Source organism: Aquila chrysaetos, chromosome 18, assembly GCF_900496995.4.
Source record: "Aquila chrysaetos chrysaetos chromosome 18, bAquChr1.4, whole genome shotgun sequence".
NCBI lineage: Eukaryota > Metazoa > Chordata > Aves > Accipitriformes > Accipitridae > Aquila > Aquila chrysaetos.
Window position 1 is genome coordinate 1624758 of NC_044021.1, and position 21361 is coordinate 1646118.

General features: G+C 39.3%; 1 protein-coding gene across 6 annotated transcripts; it reads right to left on the reverse strand.

The window, feature by feature from the left end:
- Positions 1-676: 676 nt before the first annotated feature.
- ATPSCKMT (ATP synthase c subunit lysine N-methyltransferase) lies at positions 677-21339 on the reverse strand. 6 transcript variants are annotated; one of them, XR_003927393.1, is made up of 6 exons: positions 21114-21221; positions 20265-20548; positions 17868-18005; positions 16756-16806; positions 11617-11958; positions 677-6370 (listed from the first exon to the last, which is right to left on the reverse strand). XR_003927393.1 is itself a non-coding variant. In XM_041118312.1 (5 exons), exons 2-5 carry the CDS (start codon positions 20541-20543, stop codon positions 11761-11763), a joined length of 666 nt encoding a protein of 221 aa, XP_040974246.1. In that variant the 5' UTR covers positions 20544-20548; positions 21261-21339; the 3' UTR covers positions 677-11760. The 6 variants fall into 6 exon arrangements, 4 of the variants coding, with proteins under 4 accessions (XP_040974246.1, XP_029897851.1, XP_029897850.1 ...); XR_003927390.1 differs by having other exon boundaries at positions 10010-11958; XM_041118312.1 differs by lacking the exon at positions 21114-21221 and adding an exon at positions 21261-21339 and having other exon boundaries at positions 677-11958.
- Between the last annotated feature and the right edge of the window lie 22 nt (positions 21340-21361).

Here is a 21361-nt window from a genome sequence, read left to right on the forward strand (position 1 = left end):
AAGCAGTTCTTTATAAACTCTGTTCTCTAGAAAATACCACCTAGTTTACTGCTTTTTCAGTCTGGCACCTTGAAAAAGATTTGCCATAAGGGGCTTTTCTATCCAGGAATAAGGCTGCTTTAAAATACTCTTTAACCTATTTGGTGAAGGCACCGACTTAAATCCTTCTATTGGTATCTTCTAAACTAAGAAACTGTATCCAATGCAGAAATAAAAACTGGACCAATTTAGCTAGAACTCCATAAACGTAGCACCTAAGAAGGAAAAAAGGGGGAGGAAGGGAAGGGCAGATAAGGCACTGCTGATATACAGGTAAGAGTCTGACCTCTATCTGGAGACCAACTAACAGAATTTGACCCACAAATTGGAAGGCAAGTGAAAGCAGCAAGAACAATATGAAAGAAGCAGAAAAAGGATTAGAGTCTTCGCAGGTCCTGCAACTTACAGCTCCCCTATAATTACAACATATCAGTCAATCATAAATAGATCATTCATGGAATATGCCAAGATTTTGAAACATTGTTTTAAAATGAGATGGTATTAAGTTATTCTTTAAGAACAGGTACATTAATGCCATAGTTTCTGAAATCTTAGTGCCTTCAGTGTTATGAAATGTAAGAGCTGAAATCCATTTCTGATTGGCACCATGTACCAATAACACGCCTAGCCCACAACATAGAAGAAAATAACATTTTTATTGAGACTGACTAGCATATGGTACAAATTCAGAGTGCTCTGTGCAGTAAACAAATTTAAAAGATAAGGATTGTAATCTATTCCAGCAGATTAACCATCTAAACATGTTGAAAATAGGCATTTGCAGTACAGATATTTGATCTTGAAAATTAAAGTTCTGTTGTACAATTGCTCAAGAAAAAAAACAAACCAAAAGAGCTTTCTTTATAGCAAAACTACACTACAGATAGACAGAGGTTTTGCCAATTTCCTACATTCTTTTCACCCTTAATGAACAGGTCTCATTCTTCTTTTTAATACAAACTGCAGGACAAATCTTTTTTCAAATAGTTTCTATCAGCATAATCCACTAATATTAAAGCAGTCTACAGAACAGATACTTCCTAATGCATATGGATATAATAGATGGTGTGACAACTCTGTAATAAGGAAAACAATTTAAATCAAAAGATACACATTTGCTTTCTATCACTTTTGAATAAACATTCTGAAAGCAGGTACCATATAGGCTTCTTGCTCCTCAGAAGCAGACAATCTTTTTCAACTCAGTTGGCCTTTTTATGTTGTTCATTCCCTTCTTGGCCCTAGCTGAAAAAGTGTGTTGGTTTTTACCTGATTTTATGGCTCTTGCTGTACCATCAGTGTGGCACAACAGCAGTAGTGCAGGCTGAACATCCAAGCATTCCTATGGCTGGATAACACTACCCAACTGGTAGCAACTACCACTCTTCCTAGCACCTTTTCCTATTGTATGCAATTCTAGTGGTATGAATTACACGTACCAACAGAGCTAAGCAAAGTAGTATTCTGCATAAGGCAATGCAGAGGAAAGTCAGTCTTGGGGCTGGGGAAGGGCTGTCACTAATCTTTCAACTAAGGGGAAAAAGACAAAAAAATATTTAAGTTTTCCACACAGAAACAGGTCTCAAGCAGCCTTTTCTGTATACCCATTCTGAATTGCTTTTTTATTTGGCAAGACTGGTCTGATTTTGCGATCACCTTTCATGATTCAGTGATATGAGGCAGAAACTACCAATGCTGTTTACTGCGATGGTCTGGACTAACAAACTTTGACTATATTTACTTAACTGGTAGATAAACAATTTGATTGCCATGGTGGAGATAGTGTATTTCTTCATACATTGCTCAATATGCATTTTCCTGCATATGGTAGAAAAACTATTTTGTCTTGGGTTTCTTCATATTTAGAGATGATGTCAAGTTCTTGCCTCTTATTTTAGAAAAATTAGTCAAAGCAACTAGTCTAGTAAGATTCCACACACGATTTCAGCAGCCTGTTTTCCAAGCAGACGAATGTAACATGCACCAGTGCTGGTTTTGAGCTGGTTAAGCTGATCACTATCAAACAGCTTCTAAACCAGAAGATGAAGACAGTAACTGTACTTAAAACTGATGGTTATGTCAGAGTAAAATGAGTTTGAGCTTGTCAGGACAAAGTTATAACAGCAAGAGCTGTTGACAAGTCACACCAACAGAAAACTTTTTCAATTAATTTTACATGACATTTTAATGAAGGATAAAGTTACTAAGGCCTAAGGAAAATGGTTGTTCTCTCAATTCATCTCATTTGTAACCATGCACAAATCTAGAAATAAAAGCGAGAAATGAGAATATGTAGGCTTACTAACATAGGCCATGACAGATCAACCTGATGACTGCATAAAAAAAATCAAGTTTCATTTATGTTTAGTGAAGTATCCTCAGGGAATTAAGACACAGATCATGCACAAAGTTAAAAACAAATTATAAGGCAAATAAAACAATAAGATACAAAAGTGCCAATACCTACGCTGGATTACAGCCAATTTGTATTTAATACTCCCATTAACAACAGATTAAAGTTGTTCAAAGATTTGAACTTTCGTCATAAAAAATGGAAATCATCAAAACAGAGAAGCAGCAGACTCTCACACAAAAATAGACCAAGATGTAGTACATGAAAGTACATGTCGCAAAGTCATATATTTCAATAAATAAGTTTTACTACAAAGTAGCATGTATGAACAGTGACAGAGGGATCCAAATGCAGTTAAAAGCAGTAACCATGAGACATCAAATGTAGTAACAGCTAATAAAGAGGTAAGACAAAAAAAAACAGAACCAAGATCGTGAACCTGACAGGCACCACCACTGTAGATGCTATGTCTTATAGTCATAAGCGGTAAGGCGGCACTCAATGGCATATGTGAGCATCTGACCTTTATATCTCTGGCTCCATCAGTTGTGAAAGTGCAAAGGTACTGCCACCCTCAGGAGTAACCATTTAAAAAACAGTCTTCCAGCTGTAGACACAGACATGCAGTTGCAGACTTAATCATTTTAATCACAGCATTGCCACCGACTACTTCGGTCATCTTGAACAAATTAGCTCTTTGCTACAGTTTTTGCAGTTGTAAACGGTGAAGATAATACCAGGCAATACTACAAAAGTGTTGCTAGATTTACTATTCAGTAGCAGTTTGAAAATGAATACTGCTGTATAAACATTGCATTTTACTGCAGGGCTGAATGCAAACTAATAACTAGCATTCCAACTGCCATCTTCTACATCCACTTTTTTTTTTTTTCCAAACACACACAAACAAATTCCCTCAAAGTTAATAGGAAAAACACATGCTTACTTGGGAACAGACTTGGGTCTCTTTCTCCAACCTAGAAATCTCCATTCAGTAACATTCAGCTTAGCCTATCACCAGAATATTAGTAGCAGAAGATTATTCTTGTATTTTCATTGTATCAATATACTGTGATATTTTTTACTGACATATAAAAGAAATTATGCTACTATAAAGAGCAAAACTTGGTTTTTGACATTCCCCAAAAAGGCAAACTTTTGTCTAGTCCTACTACTCCAAGCCTCTGTAACAGACCCAGTATCAACCCCTTGTATTAACCTTAAGCCATAGGTAATTATACCAAGTCTTGGTGGAACACCAAGACGTTCCTAGTAGTGGTCCTGACAAATAGCTTCTGTATTAGCAACAGGAATTTGAGAGAAAGCCTTCCCATCTCTACTGGTACAGAATCTTGGTGCTGCTGAGAGACTTTCCAAAGGGGAAGCTCCTCAGTTAAAGAGCCTTGCTCTTAGGTTTGTGCTGGAGAGGAAGGACTCCGGTGTTAGGTCTTTCCCTCCAGTGAAGGAAAGTTTATGATTAGGCTGTACCAGAAACAAGCAGCAGTGTAAAACTAAAGAACAATGTTCTACTACTATTAGGCAGACAGAAAATTGGAGTTAATTTAACCTCCGCTTTGCAGAGCTCCTAAACTGGGGTAGAGATCAAATTCAGCAGCACGAAAACAGTCCTTATAAAAGCCTGCCAAAAATGTTGATGCTGTGTCCCATCATGCTAAGATGGCAAGCTTCAGGAAGTCTTCAGCACCCAGAGCCCTCTTGTCTCAGTGCCTTCAGAAACTATGAGGATTTCTTAAGCAGACTCCTGACTGAGACAGCTGAAGCTAAAATTGAGCCTGCTTACACTGAATTAGAAGCTGGGAAGGCCTCACCAGGCCCATGGCCTAGACAAAGCTGGAAAGTAATGCAGTCATTTGCACCAGCAGCTGAAAACCAAAGAATGCATTCTGATGGATGAGGTTTGGGGGGCAGAGGGGCTGTTTATTTTGTGCGTAGGGTAGTGATCAGGGAGGAGGAGGTTGCTAACAACCATAAATGCAAAGTGAAGCTCAATACTTTTGGTTGAGTTATCTGCTGTGGAGCTTCAGCTCCAGTATCCTTGGGTTCAGCGCTGCTTGGAACACCCTAACAAGAAAGCTGCACCATTCACAACCCTGGTACTTACAAGCTCAGACAGTGAATGACCTGCATATCCAACACCAGGAGGGAACACTGTCTCACCACAGTAATAAAGGCATTCAAGGCCAATAAAATATCCACTGTGTATTTTGCACAGAAATGAAAAGAGACTTGTATTGCCAACATAGATTCTTCAGGCATACAACAGAATAAAAAGATAAATTAATCATAAGCAACATGTAGTTTTACACCTGTGGAAATGAAAATTATACCAGAGTCAGATTAAAACAATACCAGAGAAAGGATCACTTTTGATTAGTTACCCTGGAAGGGATTAAAGGTATGTTGCAACCTGTAATTTGTCCTTACACATGTAAGTATCACCCAAGCAGGCAAAAGTCCCCACTCCAATCATCTGACTTTCACAATCACCCAAAGTACAGAAAAACACAAAAAAACCACAAATCCTCATGAAAGATCCAGTGTCCAGGTTTCCTGTTTCCTGGAAAGTGCTTAGAATGCCTAATTTTATGCAGCAGACAAATAATCCTAAGTGCTGTTTGATCAGCATTTTTATTAGAAGCAGCAAACAACTGAATTCAGATTGCATGTTCAGGAGACTCACAAGAAGTGCTAACTTTTTCTTAGAAAACTTAAACTGTTAAGTCAGTCTGGATCTGACCTACATTATACTTAACATGCTCTGGTAAATAAGACCCAGTTGCTAAAGCCAGCAACTTTTTTCATATTAGAAGCTGTTTCCTAATCTTTAATTTCTAAGGGTTATAAATGTAGCTCCCATTTTAAGTCTGTAATGTTGTCACTCTAAAGGGGAGGGGAGGGGAAGAGGAAAGGATAAAGAAATTATCTGGAAGTACTATAGAATAAACACTTCAAGATGCTAACTAGTTGTATTAGCTCAGCAAATCATACTCTCCCACCAACATACTCTTTACCAGAACAATAACAGTACTTAACAATTTAGATAAAACCAGAAGGCAGCCTCTGATGATAGTGTTAGAAAATAAATTTCTTTTAAAATACCACCCAACAGTTCTGCTTTGCTACTAGTCTATCATTCCTGGCTTTACTTGACACATCAGACTGACAACCAAAAATTAAAAGTACCTCAATGGCAGGAGACTCTACCATCCTTAAGTAATGTTAGTATTTTCACATCATGACCATTACTTGTCCCGTTCCTGCTCAAAATCTTTTTAGAATTGCTTCACTGCAAGATCTGTGTTTGCAAATAAACTTAATTGGTATTGATCACACCCACGAAGCTTATTTATGCATTGAGCATAAAGGTAGTCAGAGTGTAAGTTTAGCTTCTATGTGTGCTAAAAAAAAAAAAGGAAGCAATAAACTATACATGAACACAGATGAGGGTCCCTATAGACAATTTAAGGAATGGTACATTTGGACATATAAATTATTTTGATTTATGTACACTCTGAAGAGCTTGAAGAAACAATAGGAAAGACAGAAAAACAAACATACTTTCAAGAGCAGCTACATAGTCTTAGGGAAAAAAAAAAAAAAAAAAACAGAATCAAACCTTAGGGGCCACAGTGAGTGACAGAGAAGGCCCCTTAGATTTTGGCTATATTCCCCACCACTCACATTTTTCTCTCCCAGAACTTACACTGATTCTCAAGTTTTTATCATTCATTTTGTGTCCTCTCCTCACACTTCCATTTTCATTCAAGAAATCAAGAATCAAGAGAGCTTATGCAAGAGCTAGGCACATTTCTACTCATCCGAACCAGAGTTCTGGCACAGACAGCTGCAGACATTACAGCATTAAGAAGTTTCACAGGGTCCGTCGGCTTTTTAGACAGGCTTCAGTGGCAGATGATCAGGTGTTTTGAAAAAGTAAATATTATGTTTAAGCAGTTCCTAAAAAAAAAAAAAGACAATTAGATCCTTAAACCAGATCTATCATAGATTAACTAAAAAATTTCAATTATTAGAATGCAATGGGAATGTGCAAAACCACGTGGCTGCTCTCACATAGTGAAATATGAAGTTACACGCTTACCAGAAGAGACACAGAGGCTCATACATTTGTATATTGCAGAGGTTCAAGGCTCAACAGTCCATACAAACAACAAGAGGAAGAAGAAAAAAACTCCTCACATTGATAAACTCATTTTCATTTAGCTAATGTCTTATGTAAACCCATATTTTTAGTTCAGGGATTCTCAAATGATCATTTCAGATCCATTAAAATTTTCCAATGGAAGGACACAACCACAGGTAGCAAATATAAACCTACTGATAGTAGATCTGCTTTTTAAATTACTTTTTGTGGATTCCTCAGAAGGTACCCACAAACCTCAGGTTGCAAGCCATTAATTTACTGCTTCTGACCTTGCAAAGACCTCTGCTCACCTCAAAACTTTATGCCACAAGCTTTACGTGGGTCTTCAAAAACCTACTTTATTTTTAAAAACCACAACATATACAGTAAGCTGAAAAATATCCCGGCACATTTACTGGTAAGCAGGTTTTACTTGATTTTTACCAATGCTAGCAGTTCACTGGATTGTATTACAGTGATTCTTCAAGGACTACACAGCAATTCGCAGGAAAAACATCAGTCCAACATTTCAATCAAAGCCTCTAATAGAAACTCCAACATTATACTAAGAAAAAGAAACCAGCAAAAGTCCCACCTGAACAAATAAACCAAATCCAAAGAACTACTGAACGGATAAAAGGCCTGTATTCATTTGCCAAATGATGAAATATAATAAAAATGTGAAATTAAGTACTTAAAACTACTAAATAGTCAAATTGTTGTAGACCAAGGCTATTTTTCAGTCTAAATTCCATATGGGTGGATGTGTTTTTCTTTCATTTACTGGAAACAAAAGTCATGCTATGTCAGCATACAGACAGCTAAATAAATCAAGGAGGTTAGTTAAATACATGTGAAAATGTTAGAGAGAGAAAAAGGATATTCCTTAACATATTTAGTCTTCCTGTAAAGTTTCTGGAAAAAAAAATTAAAAAGGCAACTAGTTTACCAAAAAAAAAAGGAAATGAGAAGATCTGATGAATTGATGAAGTCAAACAGTCAAATTGTAAAAAGACAGTATGAAAAATAATAGCAAACACTGAAATAAGAGGGAGAATTCTGAAAAAGAATGGAGAACAAAACGGTAACTATCCATGGATAAGTCTCCCTCAGTAAAGCATACAAGGATGAATCAAAAGATTATCATACAAAGAAAGATACTGAAAATGTTAATTCTGCAGCTATCTCACTCAAGGGCGATTTTTAAGTTAAACATAAGCCAAACCATCTTATCAAGAACTCAAGGAGTCTTCTAGAAGAAACATACATTACTTCCGAAAAAAAACCCCAACTTGGGGCTACATTGTAAAACTGGAGAACTGCAAACTTGGCAAATGTAAAAGAAAACTAACTTACTCAAAGCAGAATTTACTGGCATTAAATCTGATGTTAGGCTGCCCTCTTCAACCATAAATTTGAAGGATTCACTCCTTTTCTTGAATAAATGCTTGAGTATTTGTAAACTATCATGAAAAGTCAAACTACAGAAGTATGAGGTGATCTATCAATAATTAGTGTTCATTCAAGTGTAATGGTATCAGACATGAACCCATTTCTGAAACCATTCTTAGAAGGGATGCTCCTACCCAATGAGAAATATGCACAGGGGATGTGCAAGTCTGTCAAAGTGCTTTTGAAGTAGTTCAAACTACCATACTTGGGCCAAAAGATTCCCTTCCTCCTTTCTTCCCACAGCTCAAACTATAAAAGATAAACAAAATGCTACCTCTGCTTACTTCCCCTGTAGATCTTAGAATAGTATTACAGTGGTAAAAATTTTTAAAGAACACACACACATGAGAAAAGCAAAGCTCAAGTCATTCTTAAATTGATGCAGAATTCAGATCTCTGTCACCTCCTGAACTGTGTCCTTCATTAAAGGTGAAAGACTTTCCCAAAGCCCAAGTTTTGGAACCTTTTTTTCCCCACAGACCATACTCGTTCAATTGGCTTGTGAAATGTGGTACTTCATTTTAAACTTCATTCTGTACCTTCTTACCTGGCTACAACTCATGAGTCAGAAATAAACAGCAGCTCAGAGACAGAGGATTAACTTCCTTGGAGCAGTATTAGATTAAGTGGCAGCATATAATCAGACCAGAGGGTAAGTCAAGAACTTCAATCCACCCAGTAATACATAAATGCCTAAAGCTCACAAAATACATGCACATTTCACAAACAAATCTGGACAAGCTTGGCTGGCAGTGCTATGTAGCTGTAGTGACTGTGCAGTACACCGAGCAACCTGCATTAACAGGTGGCTCTCTTGTAGCCATACCCTTCTCCTTCTCCCTAGAAAGCCAATTTATGCAAAATAGAAAACTCTGTGTTCAATATGATATTGAACAGCACGTGTAGCTTGAAGGTTTCCTTCCTTTGGCTTCAGACCTACACTATAATTTGATTAAGCCAGTTCTCTAAGGCTTTCCTGGTTTTCAGAAGAAACAAATTTGTACTCTGAAGCAGCATATCAACAAAATCATAATACATTACCCTACCAATTGGAAGTGTATCAACATAATCCATACAGTGATAACTGAAGTCACAGTTAAGTATTTAATCTTGTAAACTACCAAACGAACATAGCAAGTGATAGAAAAATTGAGGACAACATGACAAGAAAATGCCTTCCCTGTCTCCCTGTGTAAATTAGAGCAATTTGCTTTCCATTTCACACTTCAGCTGTGGAAACATGAAATACAGCACATTTTCTTATGCAATAAGGAATTCTGAATCTTCAGACCACTGTCTATCTCAGTGTAGGCCCCCAGAAGTAAATGACCAGAGCGAGAAACAGCCCTCTGCTTTACTTTAAAAGCATTCATAAATCTCTCCTTGCCTTGAGGACAGCACTTAGTGCTCCTAAAATGCAGGCCATCACATCATTAGTTCTATCTCGCCCTCCTCAACAAATATTTCTGGAGCAATAGGTGGTAACTAAGAAGTGCACACCCCAAAGCCTTTACCACAGGCAGAATTGAAAAATTCAGTTTTACCTTTTAACAGGCAAATAATAATGTGATAGACAAATACATAGTCAAACACAGCAGAAAAAGTAAATATCCACTTCATTCCCTGCAAACTAACTTTAGTGAAAGTAGGCAGCAGAAACTTGGGTCAAAGCACTGCACTGCAGATGAGTCACAATTCACTTGATCAAAATCTTTTGCCTCCTCCTTTACAATCATTTGGGGAAGGACTCGGCTTAATTAGCTAATTTCCCCTTTGTATGGTCTTTTTCCAACAGAAGTAATTTCAGATTTCCTTTGTCTGAGTTCCAGTTTTACAGCCTTGGGATATTAAAGTAAATTCAGCCACTTTAGATAAGCCTCTGTAGCCCTGTCCTGTCACTGTGTAATAATCATAACACTTAAATCATGGTAGAAAGAGTTTAGTGTAGTTTTACAAGATGCACTATATTACACTGTAGCGAAAGGCTGTAAAAGACTGCTTACCAGACATCAGTGTTCTTCAACACATACAGTCTCCACGTTTACAGCTGTGCCTTGCCATGGGAGGCTGAAATCAGCTCTCCTTTGCAGACTCCAGAGCAGATACATTTGCCCCTTTCTTCTCTTGCTTTGTATGCATCATCAGGATAAAACCATTCCGCTGCTCCATGTCAAATCCTCAGTGTAGATTTTTATTTTAAATTCTTCTTCTTCTCTCCTCCCACCAAAAATAAAAAGCCTGGGTACAGGTGTAACTGTAGACTACACATCCCAAATAACATCTAACTTCTCTTCAAGTCAGATACTATAGTCCAGCAAATGCACTTTCCCAATGCCTAATAAAATGTCACAGGCTTTGTATTTACCTGAAATTGCAGGGTCTCAACACTTCTCTTGGCCTGAGCTAATTTTAGTTGTGCTAATGACTGCCTTAGAAGTCAGGTGACAATTTCCTAGCCTGTTTTAGCTTTGGTCTATGGGTATCATATATGCAAAGGTCTGACAAGCTTACATGGTCACTGCTTAACAAACAGTCTATATGTTAACTGGGGCTGGGGAGGCTAACTACGAACTTTGACTAATCGTTAATGGATCAACACAGTAAAACTTTACCTGGGAACCAAAGGAAAGACCAAGTAAGCAGACTGTTAAAAAAATAGAAAAGTGCTGTAACCATGTTAGGAACAGAAAATGTCACAGCAGTGACAGTACCCCCCTGCAAACCAGTATCAGCAAAAAGACAGGGAAAACTTGATTCGCTTCCAAGGAAAAACCATGCAGCAATATCATGAGTTTCTGAGATCTCATCAGATGGCATAGAAAAGTACAAGGGAAAAGAAACCTGACTGAAAACCTCCCTTCCCATCTTACTATAAATTAAATGAGGTCTAATCAGGTTTAGCCAAGCTAGCCAGACCAACTAACTTTGAAATCAGAGACAGACTTCATGACATATTCAAGCAAGCAACTCTCACCCATACCTTATCCAAGGTTTGAGCACACAGAAGCAGTGACACTTCACTGCCAGGTAGGTGACTTTTGAAACCCTTCCTAAATCAGAGAGGTTAGGAAAAATCATGGTCATTTGCAAAGGGTTATACCAGTAAGTATTCAGTAAGAGCACATGTCTGCAGTTTGGTCTTCACGTAAGTTAAATAAAAACACATTATTGTAATCAAGGGCTGCGCTTGTGTTAATGAATAAGCAACTTGTTCTATTTGCTTGTTGTGCCATATTCAACTTTAAAAAGTACACATTCAAGGCTGAGGTGTAAAACATTGGTATCATCATCATACTGAATCTGCATCAGTTTGATGTATGCAGCCTTATGCCTGCTTGGCATACATAATGAAGACATTTGGGAACCACGGCTCATTTGAGAAGCCACTTGCACACCACTTCCAACACCAATAACAAATGCTATGTAGGCTCAGAAAGAATGCACATATTAGGTTCGCCAATTTGAGCATTTTAACTTAAACATGTATTCCCCTGAACAGTAGTGAACCGTGTTTTATCCCATTTTCCATATTAAAGTTTTCCGCTTCTGTAAAACTTTCTCATAATTTTTACTAACTACATTAAGCCATTTCACTACACCTTTAACTAACCTTTGTGTGCTTTCAGATAACCAGTGTACTTCAGTTATTTTAGTCAATATGTATCTCCATATCCTGGGGCTCTATTCACATTAATCTTATCTCTAACAGGTGAAGTCAAAGCCAAAAATTTCAGTACAAAAGCAAATTAGATGTTTAGGATTCTGTCTCTGGTGTAATTTCCAAGCTTTTTGTTTCACATCCTCTGTGATGTTTCAAATCGTAGGCCCACACAGTGTCTGTTCCCTCTCCAGTAGTATGATCTGGGATCCAGCAAGGGAAAGGAAAACGACAAGCAATGATTCTGGCATTACATTGAAGTTCTTCTTCCAGCTTCCTCTCCAACTGTGGCATCTGTTGAGCAACAACGAAAAACTTTCAGAAGCAGTAAAAAACCAGAAGCATTCTCTTTAGAATCTAATTCAAATGTGAAAGAGGAGTCCAAGGTTTGAGGAATTTCTGGGAAAAAATTTAGGAAAGTATTCATGATACATGTTTTGGCTTTGATGCATTGACAAAGAATATCTAAAACTAGAAAATGGTTATTGTGCCCTGATTGGTGAGATCAAGAAAATGGTAACTCTTAAATTCTAAGAATTCAATAAAAAAACATAGATAATCACTTAGATTAAAAAAGCCACAAATTAAGAAAAGACTTTGCATGTTCCAGTTCATGATTCTTAGTGGGATTCTTCTCAATAGAGAATGAAAGTTCAGCCCCCTGAATTTATGCCATTTATGACACCCCATGTTGCATGAACCATTATGTGATACTCAAAGGCCAATGTCTCTCATAATTTCCAGTCTAACCCCAAGACAGATCCTGGAACACTCAAAACATCATACAGCCAACAACCCAAAGCGAACATTCTGCTGCCACTCTATGGTAAAGTACTGGTATGTTAAATACTATTGAAATTGAGCTTTGTTGGCTCCAGCCTATTAACACATGCGAGTCCCTGCAGCAGTACTGTATGAAAATGTATACAGAATCATAGAATAGTTTGGGTTGGAAGGGACCTTTAAAGGTCATCTAGTCCAACCCCCCTGCAATGAGCAGGGACATCTTCAACTAGATCAGGTTGCTCAGAGCCCCGTCCAACTTGACCTGGAATGTTTCCAGGGATGGGGCATCTACCACCTCTCCGGGCAAACTGTACCAGTGTTTCACCATCCTTATCATAAAATATTTCTTCCTTATACCTAGTCTGAATCTCCCCTCTTTTAGTTTAAAACCATTACCCCTTGTCCTATCACAACAGGCCCTACTAAAAAGTCTGTCCCCATCTTTCTTACAAGCCCCCTTTAAGTACTGGCAGGCTGCTCTAAGGTCTCCCCGGAGCCTTCTCTTCTCCAGGCTGAACAACCCCAGCTCTCTCAGCCTTTCCTCATAGGAGAGGTGCTCCAGCCCCCTGATCATCTTCGTGGCCCTCCTCTGGACCCGCTCCAACAGGTCCATGTCTCTCCCATGCTGAGGACCCCAGAGCTGGACGCAGTACTGCAGGTGGGTCTCACCAGAGCAGAGGGGCACAATCCCCTCCCTCGACCTGCTGACCACGCGGCTTGGGATTCGGCCCAGGATAGGGTTGGCTTTCTGGGCTGCGAGCGCACATTGCCGGCTCGTGTCCAGCTTTTCATCCACCAGTACCCCCAAGTCCTTCTCTGCTGGGCTGCTTTCAATCCCTCCATCCCCCAGCCTGTATTGATACCTGGGCTTGCCCCGACCCATGCGCAGGACCTTGCCCTTGGCCTTGTTGAACCTCGTGAGGTTCACATGGGCTCACTTCTTGAGCTTGTCCAAGTCCCTCTGGATGGCATCCCATCCCTCACGTGTGTCAATCACACCGCTCAGCTTGGTGTTGTCTGCAAACTTGCAGAGGGTGTGCTCAATCCCACTGTCTGTGTTGGTGATGAAGTTATTAAACAGTACTGGTCCTAATACAGACCCCTGAGGGACACCACTGGTCACTGATCTCCATCTGGACATTGAGCCGTTGACCACTACCCTCTAGATGTGACCATCCAGCCAATTCCTTACCCACCAAATAGTCCATTCATCAAATCTATATCTCTCCAATTTAGAGAGAAGGATGTTGTGGGGGACCGTGTCAAATACCACTATGCAACTCTCCTTGGTTGAAGACCTACAGCCTAGCTTTCCTCCACTCACAAAAATCAAACAGATATGAAAGTCAAGGGAAGCATCACTACTCTTCCAGAACAGAGCAACACCCTGCCCAGTCAGATAGAGTATCTCCAATAAGTAGATTGCAAATTCTGCTATGGATTAAGTGAGAAATGAATTAACACATCTAGACTTCAAAGAAATTTCTTTCCCATCCCAGATAGTGATTATGTTCTGAAAAAAAAAAAAAACTTGGTAGATTTAGCCATTTTTGTCCTTCAGAAAAGCTCTATGTTATGCTTAAGCAGACCAGTGCACATCCATTTGGAATTCCCTTTACTCCTACATACTGTATCTATCTCAGGGAGTAATTATAACAGCAAGCTCCACAGGTTACTTCTATTACATGTAAAAATCTATTCACTTTGATATCATGACATAACATTTAGATAACAAAAGCTTAAGAGGACAGTAATTATTTACAAATACAGCTCAGTTTAAGTCACGAAGGACACAAAATATATTAAAAATTCACAAGAAAAAAGCCACAACAGAACATTATTAGAAAACAAGACTGACTGAAGAAAATGTATTTCCAAAGGCTGCAGATAGCTTCCACTATCACATACATGCAGGGTGTGCCTTTGATGTAACATCCTATTATAGCTACATTTAAGCTTACAATGGAATGTTTTAGGAAAATTAGAGTCATAGATCTAATATATCAGAGTTACCTCTGAATACTTTTAAGCATTCTATGCACTGATTTCATCCATAGAGCAAATGCTTTTAAACATTTTTGCTACCACACCTTAAATAAACCAGAAAAATAAGCCTACATTGGTATCTCAAACTGAGCTGAGACACCAGAAAGGAAAGACTAAGCTGTTACAGAAATTACAAATATAGACACAGCCTAATTTCTAATGAGTAATTAAGAAAATTAATGACATCATGTCTACATTAGCTCAAATTAGAAAACTTCATTAACAGTTCAGCCAAAAAGAATTGTATACTTGAACCAAACAGTCAAACTAGTTTTTAAGCTAAATCTCTCAGTAACATTAGGTGTTATAATCATACTGTATTTATATCAAGCCAGGATTGGGTTTTTTTTGGTATGTCTACACAGATACACAGTTTAGTAAACCTTTTGTACAGTATATAATCAGTTAAAATACACAGAAACCTGATAAAAATTCTGTCATCCCACCCTGAACAAGTAAAAGTCTCCGTGCAATGACTCATAAACACACCTTCGCCCAGATGCTTGCAAGAACAGAGAGGTCTTACCAAGTTCTGTAAGCTAAGCTTGGATATGAAATAAAAGCACTGTGTGACAGCATCAAATCAGACCAGTATTATTAAAAAAGCTAAAGAGATCTATTGCCTGCAGTAAAAAAAGAGAAAATGCATTAAAGTTTCTAGAAAATGAATTTAGTCATTCAGAAGGCTAACCATTCACAACTTCTAAAGTAAAGTTAAAGGAGATCACGAGCAAATGAATGCTCAGGAAACACAGCAGTTCATATGTCTGGATCTGTTACATTTATGACAGTATTTTTATTGGAAGAATTTAGACTAGTATTTACTGAGTTTACTGAAGTTATTCTGAGCCCTAGAGCTACTCTTCCTATCATAGCTGTTACTAATTTATCCCACTTTATACTACTACATTTAAAGTTAAGCCAGTATTTCTGCTAGGTTTACTCACATTTTCCCAGGGCATTTGTTTATTTCTAGTTTACTAAAATATCTTTCTTCACCTGCATTATTCCTCTCAGTACAACTGCAGAATTTCTGACTGCAAATTCAAATATTTCTACTGCCCCCTCCCGGAACTCAAGCCAGAGAGCACATCACACATCCAAACCCGGCAACATCTGTAGCACAAGTAACATCATAGCTCTCACTAATATGCCACCCACCAAAGTTGTGGGGGGGGAATGCATTTTCACTTCAGTTTCCAACATGAGTTACAATTTGAGTCTGAAGTAGGTATTTAATTCCAGTGCTGTTAAAGAAAAAGCAGAGAATAAGGAAGCTTTATTATGCTTCTTGTTGCATCTTCCTGTTACTACTACAGATATATTTTCAGTGTATGTTGTATGGTATAGCATCACATAAAGCTCTTCGCTCATTTCATCCCACATCTGTCCTAGCAGAGGAAGAAGCAATACAGAATCATTTATAGGATATTTGTTTCACTCCTCCATATGCATTCAACCTATACAGAAGATTCTAATAGTAAATCAAAATATCAAGAATATTTAAATATTTTTTCTCTTTTTTAGTAAAAAGAGAAAAAGAAAACGAGATCAAGCTGAAAGCCAAAGTGAATGTAAAGTCTCACTGAATTTATTGAATATATCACTAAAGCAGTCAATATGCAACTCAATTTCTACACCAGTTTGGAAGAATGCATTTTCCCCATGGACATGATGAACATAGGCTACAAAGCCTTCCTAAAAGGCAAAGAATTTGTGGACTTGTACTCTAGCAATTATACTTGAAGTACTTGTCTCCCTTCCTAAACCCTCACAGTCTAACATGGGCAAGGGATTATTTCAATATACCAGCTGCTGGCCTATTTGAGGTGATTCGGTTTTTGGAGAACATAAGCAAAGTTCAATACTCATCTCTAACAAGGCTCCCAAAAATCAGCTGTAGCCAATTTCTTACTCCATCCTCTCCCTGCAAACTCCTCATTTTTTTCAATATAAAAACCTGAAATTTTCAAGAACCAATCGATCAACTTCCCCCCAAGCAACTGGAGCACAGCAGTTTTCATTTTGGTTCTGAACTAATGGCCAGAAAATACTTCTCAAAAAGCCATGTGTATTTTCAGAGCTCCAGTCTGCATACCATCACAAGTTTTACCATGACATAAGCAACAATGAAATATCAAAATACTAGTACTAACTACATTTGACTTTCTGCAGGTTGGTTCATTTTGCAGATGAATGTACTAACACCGAATGCCTTGGTATTAAAGTAATTAAACAATGCAAAAATAGTAAACTTACCATTTGAGGCACCCCAAAAACAACAACATTCGTGTAATGGGAAAAAGAAACCTAAAATAAAATTTGAGAACAAAACTTAATGAAAATGGCATTTATATTTGGGGAATTTATCACCATTCTTTTCTCCTAATCCCTCTAGCTGCGCAGAATATGGCACCAACTCTAGCAGCACAGAAAGTATTAATTTAGAAAATACCTACATGATTTTACTCATGGCTAAGTTTTTCCACAACTCCTGTATATGTTAAAATGATGTATGTTTTAAGTTTGCCCCCACTTTTGTTAAATGTCAGCTAGCTATAAAAACTTGCCAGGCATTTCAATGCCTAGGTTCTCCCAGTCAGTGTCATGAAGTTTCCCTATGCTCCTCTCTGAACAAAGACAAAACAGTACATTCACACTTTTCCCCTAAATTCCTGGTATCCACTTCACCCATTACAAAATGCCATTCTTAAAAAAAAAAAAAAAGAAAAAAAAACACCAAAGGAAAAAAAAACCCAACCACAAACCAACACCACTACCACCACAAACAAAGCAGCCAAAACCAGAAAAAAAAACCCACAACTGTGACAGGAATAACAGGGGAGAGGCCCACATAAATATGACCAAAAAGCATGCCTCATTAAAGAAGCAATTGTGACTCAAATGATCAAAAATTGTGAAAAAATCTGTCACATGTAAGTTACCTTAAAGCAACACTCAAAACCAGGCAACACATTGCACAGCTAGAAAAGAACACGTCTAATGAAAGAAACATCAGGTGATATTCTGATCTTGCATGAGGTGAATGAGAGTCTTGTTACCGACTGCACAGAATCCGCTCTCAGTGAAGCCTGACATTACAGCACCCCACATCATTCATCAGGCACAAGCATGACATAGTTTGCTCAAGGAGCCTGTACTGAAAAAGGACAGCACTTCACCGAAGCACAAAACCAGAGGAGCAGGGTATTGTGCTCTGACCCCAGTTTCTATGGGCTCAAGTACTTTTCTCAAAGCCCGATACAGCACCTTGTGGCCAGTCAGTGTTCTGGTTCTTTCAAGGAAGTATTTCCAAATTACGGAAATCTCTCAAACATCCCGGATTCATTCTTACGTACTTTGCCACCTACCTTCCATAAGTCTGAAATATAAAACTTGGTGTTCTGATGCACCCCATCTCTCCAGGCACGGTATCTGGAGTACCAGACTAGCCAGGGATTTAATTCATAACCAACAGCTTTGAATCCCCTTTTTGCAGCTGCTATGACCTACAAGAAAGAAAATAAATCTTCACGTAGAAACCGAGAAAGTATATTCATCTGAACAGTTTTATTTACAATATAAATCAAAGGAATGCACCTTTGCAAATCACTCAGGCTTTAATCCCCAACAGATTGGTAGTATAGTGAACAAAAACTCAAACTACATTTTACCATTATGACAAGTCCCATTGAAATTAATAGATACATTCAGACGAACAAAATGAACCACTTAAACATTCCCAGGGCAAAGCTGTAAGCGTGTAGTACGTCTATGATTTACATAAAAGTTTAATTTAACATATTCATGATACTACCTTGGAATTAAAGAGCACCAAAATTGACCATGGAGAGAACAGTGAAATACACAAGCAGAAATGCTCAAAATTAGAGCGCTTATTTGAAAAGCAGTGATGGGTAGGCACTTGAGAGACCCCTGAATCAGAGCCAAAATGACCTACCAATAGAAAGAGTAAGAAAGTAATCTTTCTTACTCTTTGTAAAGACCTACATTTAAAAAAAACATAGGTGAAAAATTTAAATGTAGGTTTAAAAAAAAAGAAAAAACCTCACACAAATCTCACAGCATAGCTTTCATCCAATGCTAAGCTTCATATATCATTTTAAAAGGCAAAAGGTAATTCAGATAAATAGATTTGCAGAGGCATTCCTCTAAATTAGACCCTAAGATTTAGAATTGTTAAACTGTATCGAAAGTGTCTTCAAACAAGATCAAAGCCTGCTGATTTGTCAGAAAAAGAAAAAAAATTAAGAGAAAATATAAAAAGACACCAGTTTCTAGAATTAAGGTTTAAGTCATAATTCAAAAGGTTACTGTCAAGTTTTAAACAGGAAAAGCCTGATGAACTATGACTTACAGAACAGGCAAGGTGAAATCTGGAAGAAGCACACATTTCTTAATAGAACTTCTCAAACAACATTACCTGGACAGTGTGTTCACGCTACTAAAATAATGCATCTTCCATCGTGCACACAACATTTGCAAATACACTAAAAGAATCTGACTTTTTTACCATGCTTGGAAATAAAAATACGGTCATATTTATCCACCAATTAGACCTGAGTAAGTGCTAAATATTTAAAAGCATCTGAACAGAAGCTCAACTTTTTTCAGGACAGATGCATTAAGGCAACACCAAGCATTCAATTTTGGGCACCTGGCTCTCCAGGTAGTCTTCAGTCTCCATTTAGGTGCAGGCGCCCACACACCCACCCACACAAATATGAATTAAACACGCAGTAGGTAGTCAAATCAGATGCCTCAGATGAGGTCAACAGCCAGAATGCTGAGCAGAGAGGGCATCAGAAACTGCAGTTTTCTCATACCTATGTGCTTTTCTCTGTTTCCTACTTGGGCACAACTCCTTCTAAGCCACCTTCAGAGATTTGGATTTCCAAATCCGATTTTTCAGTGTGGACAAATAGTTGACTCATTCACATGAAACATGGACAAAGGTAGCTTTCAAGAACTTACTTGTTTCCGTCAAAAACCTACTTAGTGTGCTATCCTGTTGCTAAAACGTGAAGCAGATGGTTATGAAATGGTACACAAAACATCACAACTACAAAAAACCCACACCATTCTCCACTATACCCTCCCCACCACATTTCACAAACTGGGGCTCAGACAACGTCCTGGAAGCACAGTATCGCTTTGCCGATTATCACCGTTTCTCCTGGTAATTAGTCTAGCTTCACCACATTGATTTTGAAGCGGAGCAGCCAGCACTGCACCAAGGTGTGCAGACTACAGTTCTAACAATACCAGGATTGTTATTTTTTTAATCCATCACTCATTTCTTATTCTCCTTTGTTCTTCTATCACCTTTATACAATAAGTGTAGAGCTGCAGCTCCAAAAGCACAGTGCTATTTAATCTCACAGCCTCATGTGCAGCAGCTATAAACCTATGTGGAATCACAGCTCTTTGGCAATCACAATACCAATACTTTGATCGCATGTTTTCACATGAATGCTGTGCAACTCCCTCCAGCCAACAGGATGAAGTTATTTTGTACACTACCTCATCCAGCTGCAAGTGAGTCTGGAGCAAAAAGTATTGATTACTCCCCTAAACTGAATGTAAACCTTTCTCAACTTTGAGCCTATTCACAGGACTCAAACAAAAACACTGGATGCCAAAGACAAGACATTCACAAATATGAGCAAACCACAGCAGCCACTGCTAGAGCATTTGGCACGTTTTTTGAGAGGCGATACAAAAGGAAGGTGATGTCCATAACTTACAATACGGCCATCCCCGCTACCAATGTCAACTAGGGAGCCGCTTCTGTTCTCTAACATTTTCAGCACATTCTGGATCTGAGTGGAAGTTGCAGGAACGAAGGGCAGGCACACTTTCCTCAGAGCCGGGGTCACGAAGGGGGTGACCACAGCATAAAGTGCCACCAAGGTCCCACCAACACCAGCAGTGACCAACAGCCCCCAGCTCCTCCTTCTGGAGCCGCCCTCACAATCCTCTTGCCAGCCTGCTGCGTGGCTCTCCTTTGCTAGCGCCTTGGACATCACACCTGAAGACAAACATTAAAGAGTATTTTCTCTAACAGCTTTATCACATGCTCACTTAAGAGAAAGCAGTATACTATATCAGAAGGAAAAAAAAAAAACTTATAGCCTTTTAGCTGATTCCTAGACCCTAGGGAAACGTTACTGCGTTTGAGAAGCTGAAGTGCTAGGTTAGTTTTTCAGGCCAGGAAAGCCGTTTCCATTTCAGCCTGCAGTTCCTCCCACCCGGCCGGGCAGCAGCGCGCCCCGGCACAGCTCCAGGGCCGCGCAGGCAGAGACCACCCCGCCACGGACCGCCCGGGAGCCCGCCCTCAGGGAAACATCCCCGAGCAGTTACTGTTCCTCCCTTCAGGAGGGACTTTTCTCCACAGCACAACGGCCCCAGCCGCAAACCCGCGAGGCAGCCGCCCACCTTCCCCACAGAGCCCCCCAGCACCAGGGCTGTACCGCTCTCCGCCGACAGTATTTATAGGGGAGGGCAATACCACTTCGCTATGCGGGGGGGGGGGGCGGATGGCAACACGGGACCGAAACCTTTCTGAAAGCGCTTCCGAGAGGAACGGCCCGCACCCTTCCGCCGTGTGTCTGTCCCCGCTCCTTCGCGTTCACGTCACCCGGTGCAGCCCGTATTCTACCCCGAACATTATCTTCCCTTCCCGCCGCCCCCCCCCCACCCGCAGCTGGGGGACGGGTCCGCGAGCGCCGCCCATCCCTGACCGTGCCGGGCGCTTCCAGAAAGGTCCGCTGGAGGCGCCACATAAGTCCCGCCCGCGAAATATGTCGCGCGGGCTGCCCTCCGCGCAGGCGCGTAGCCCCGC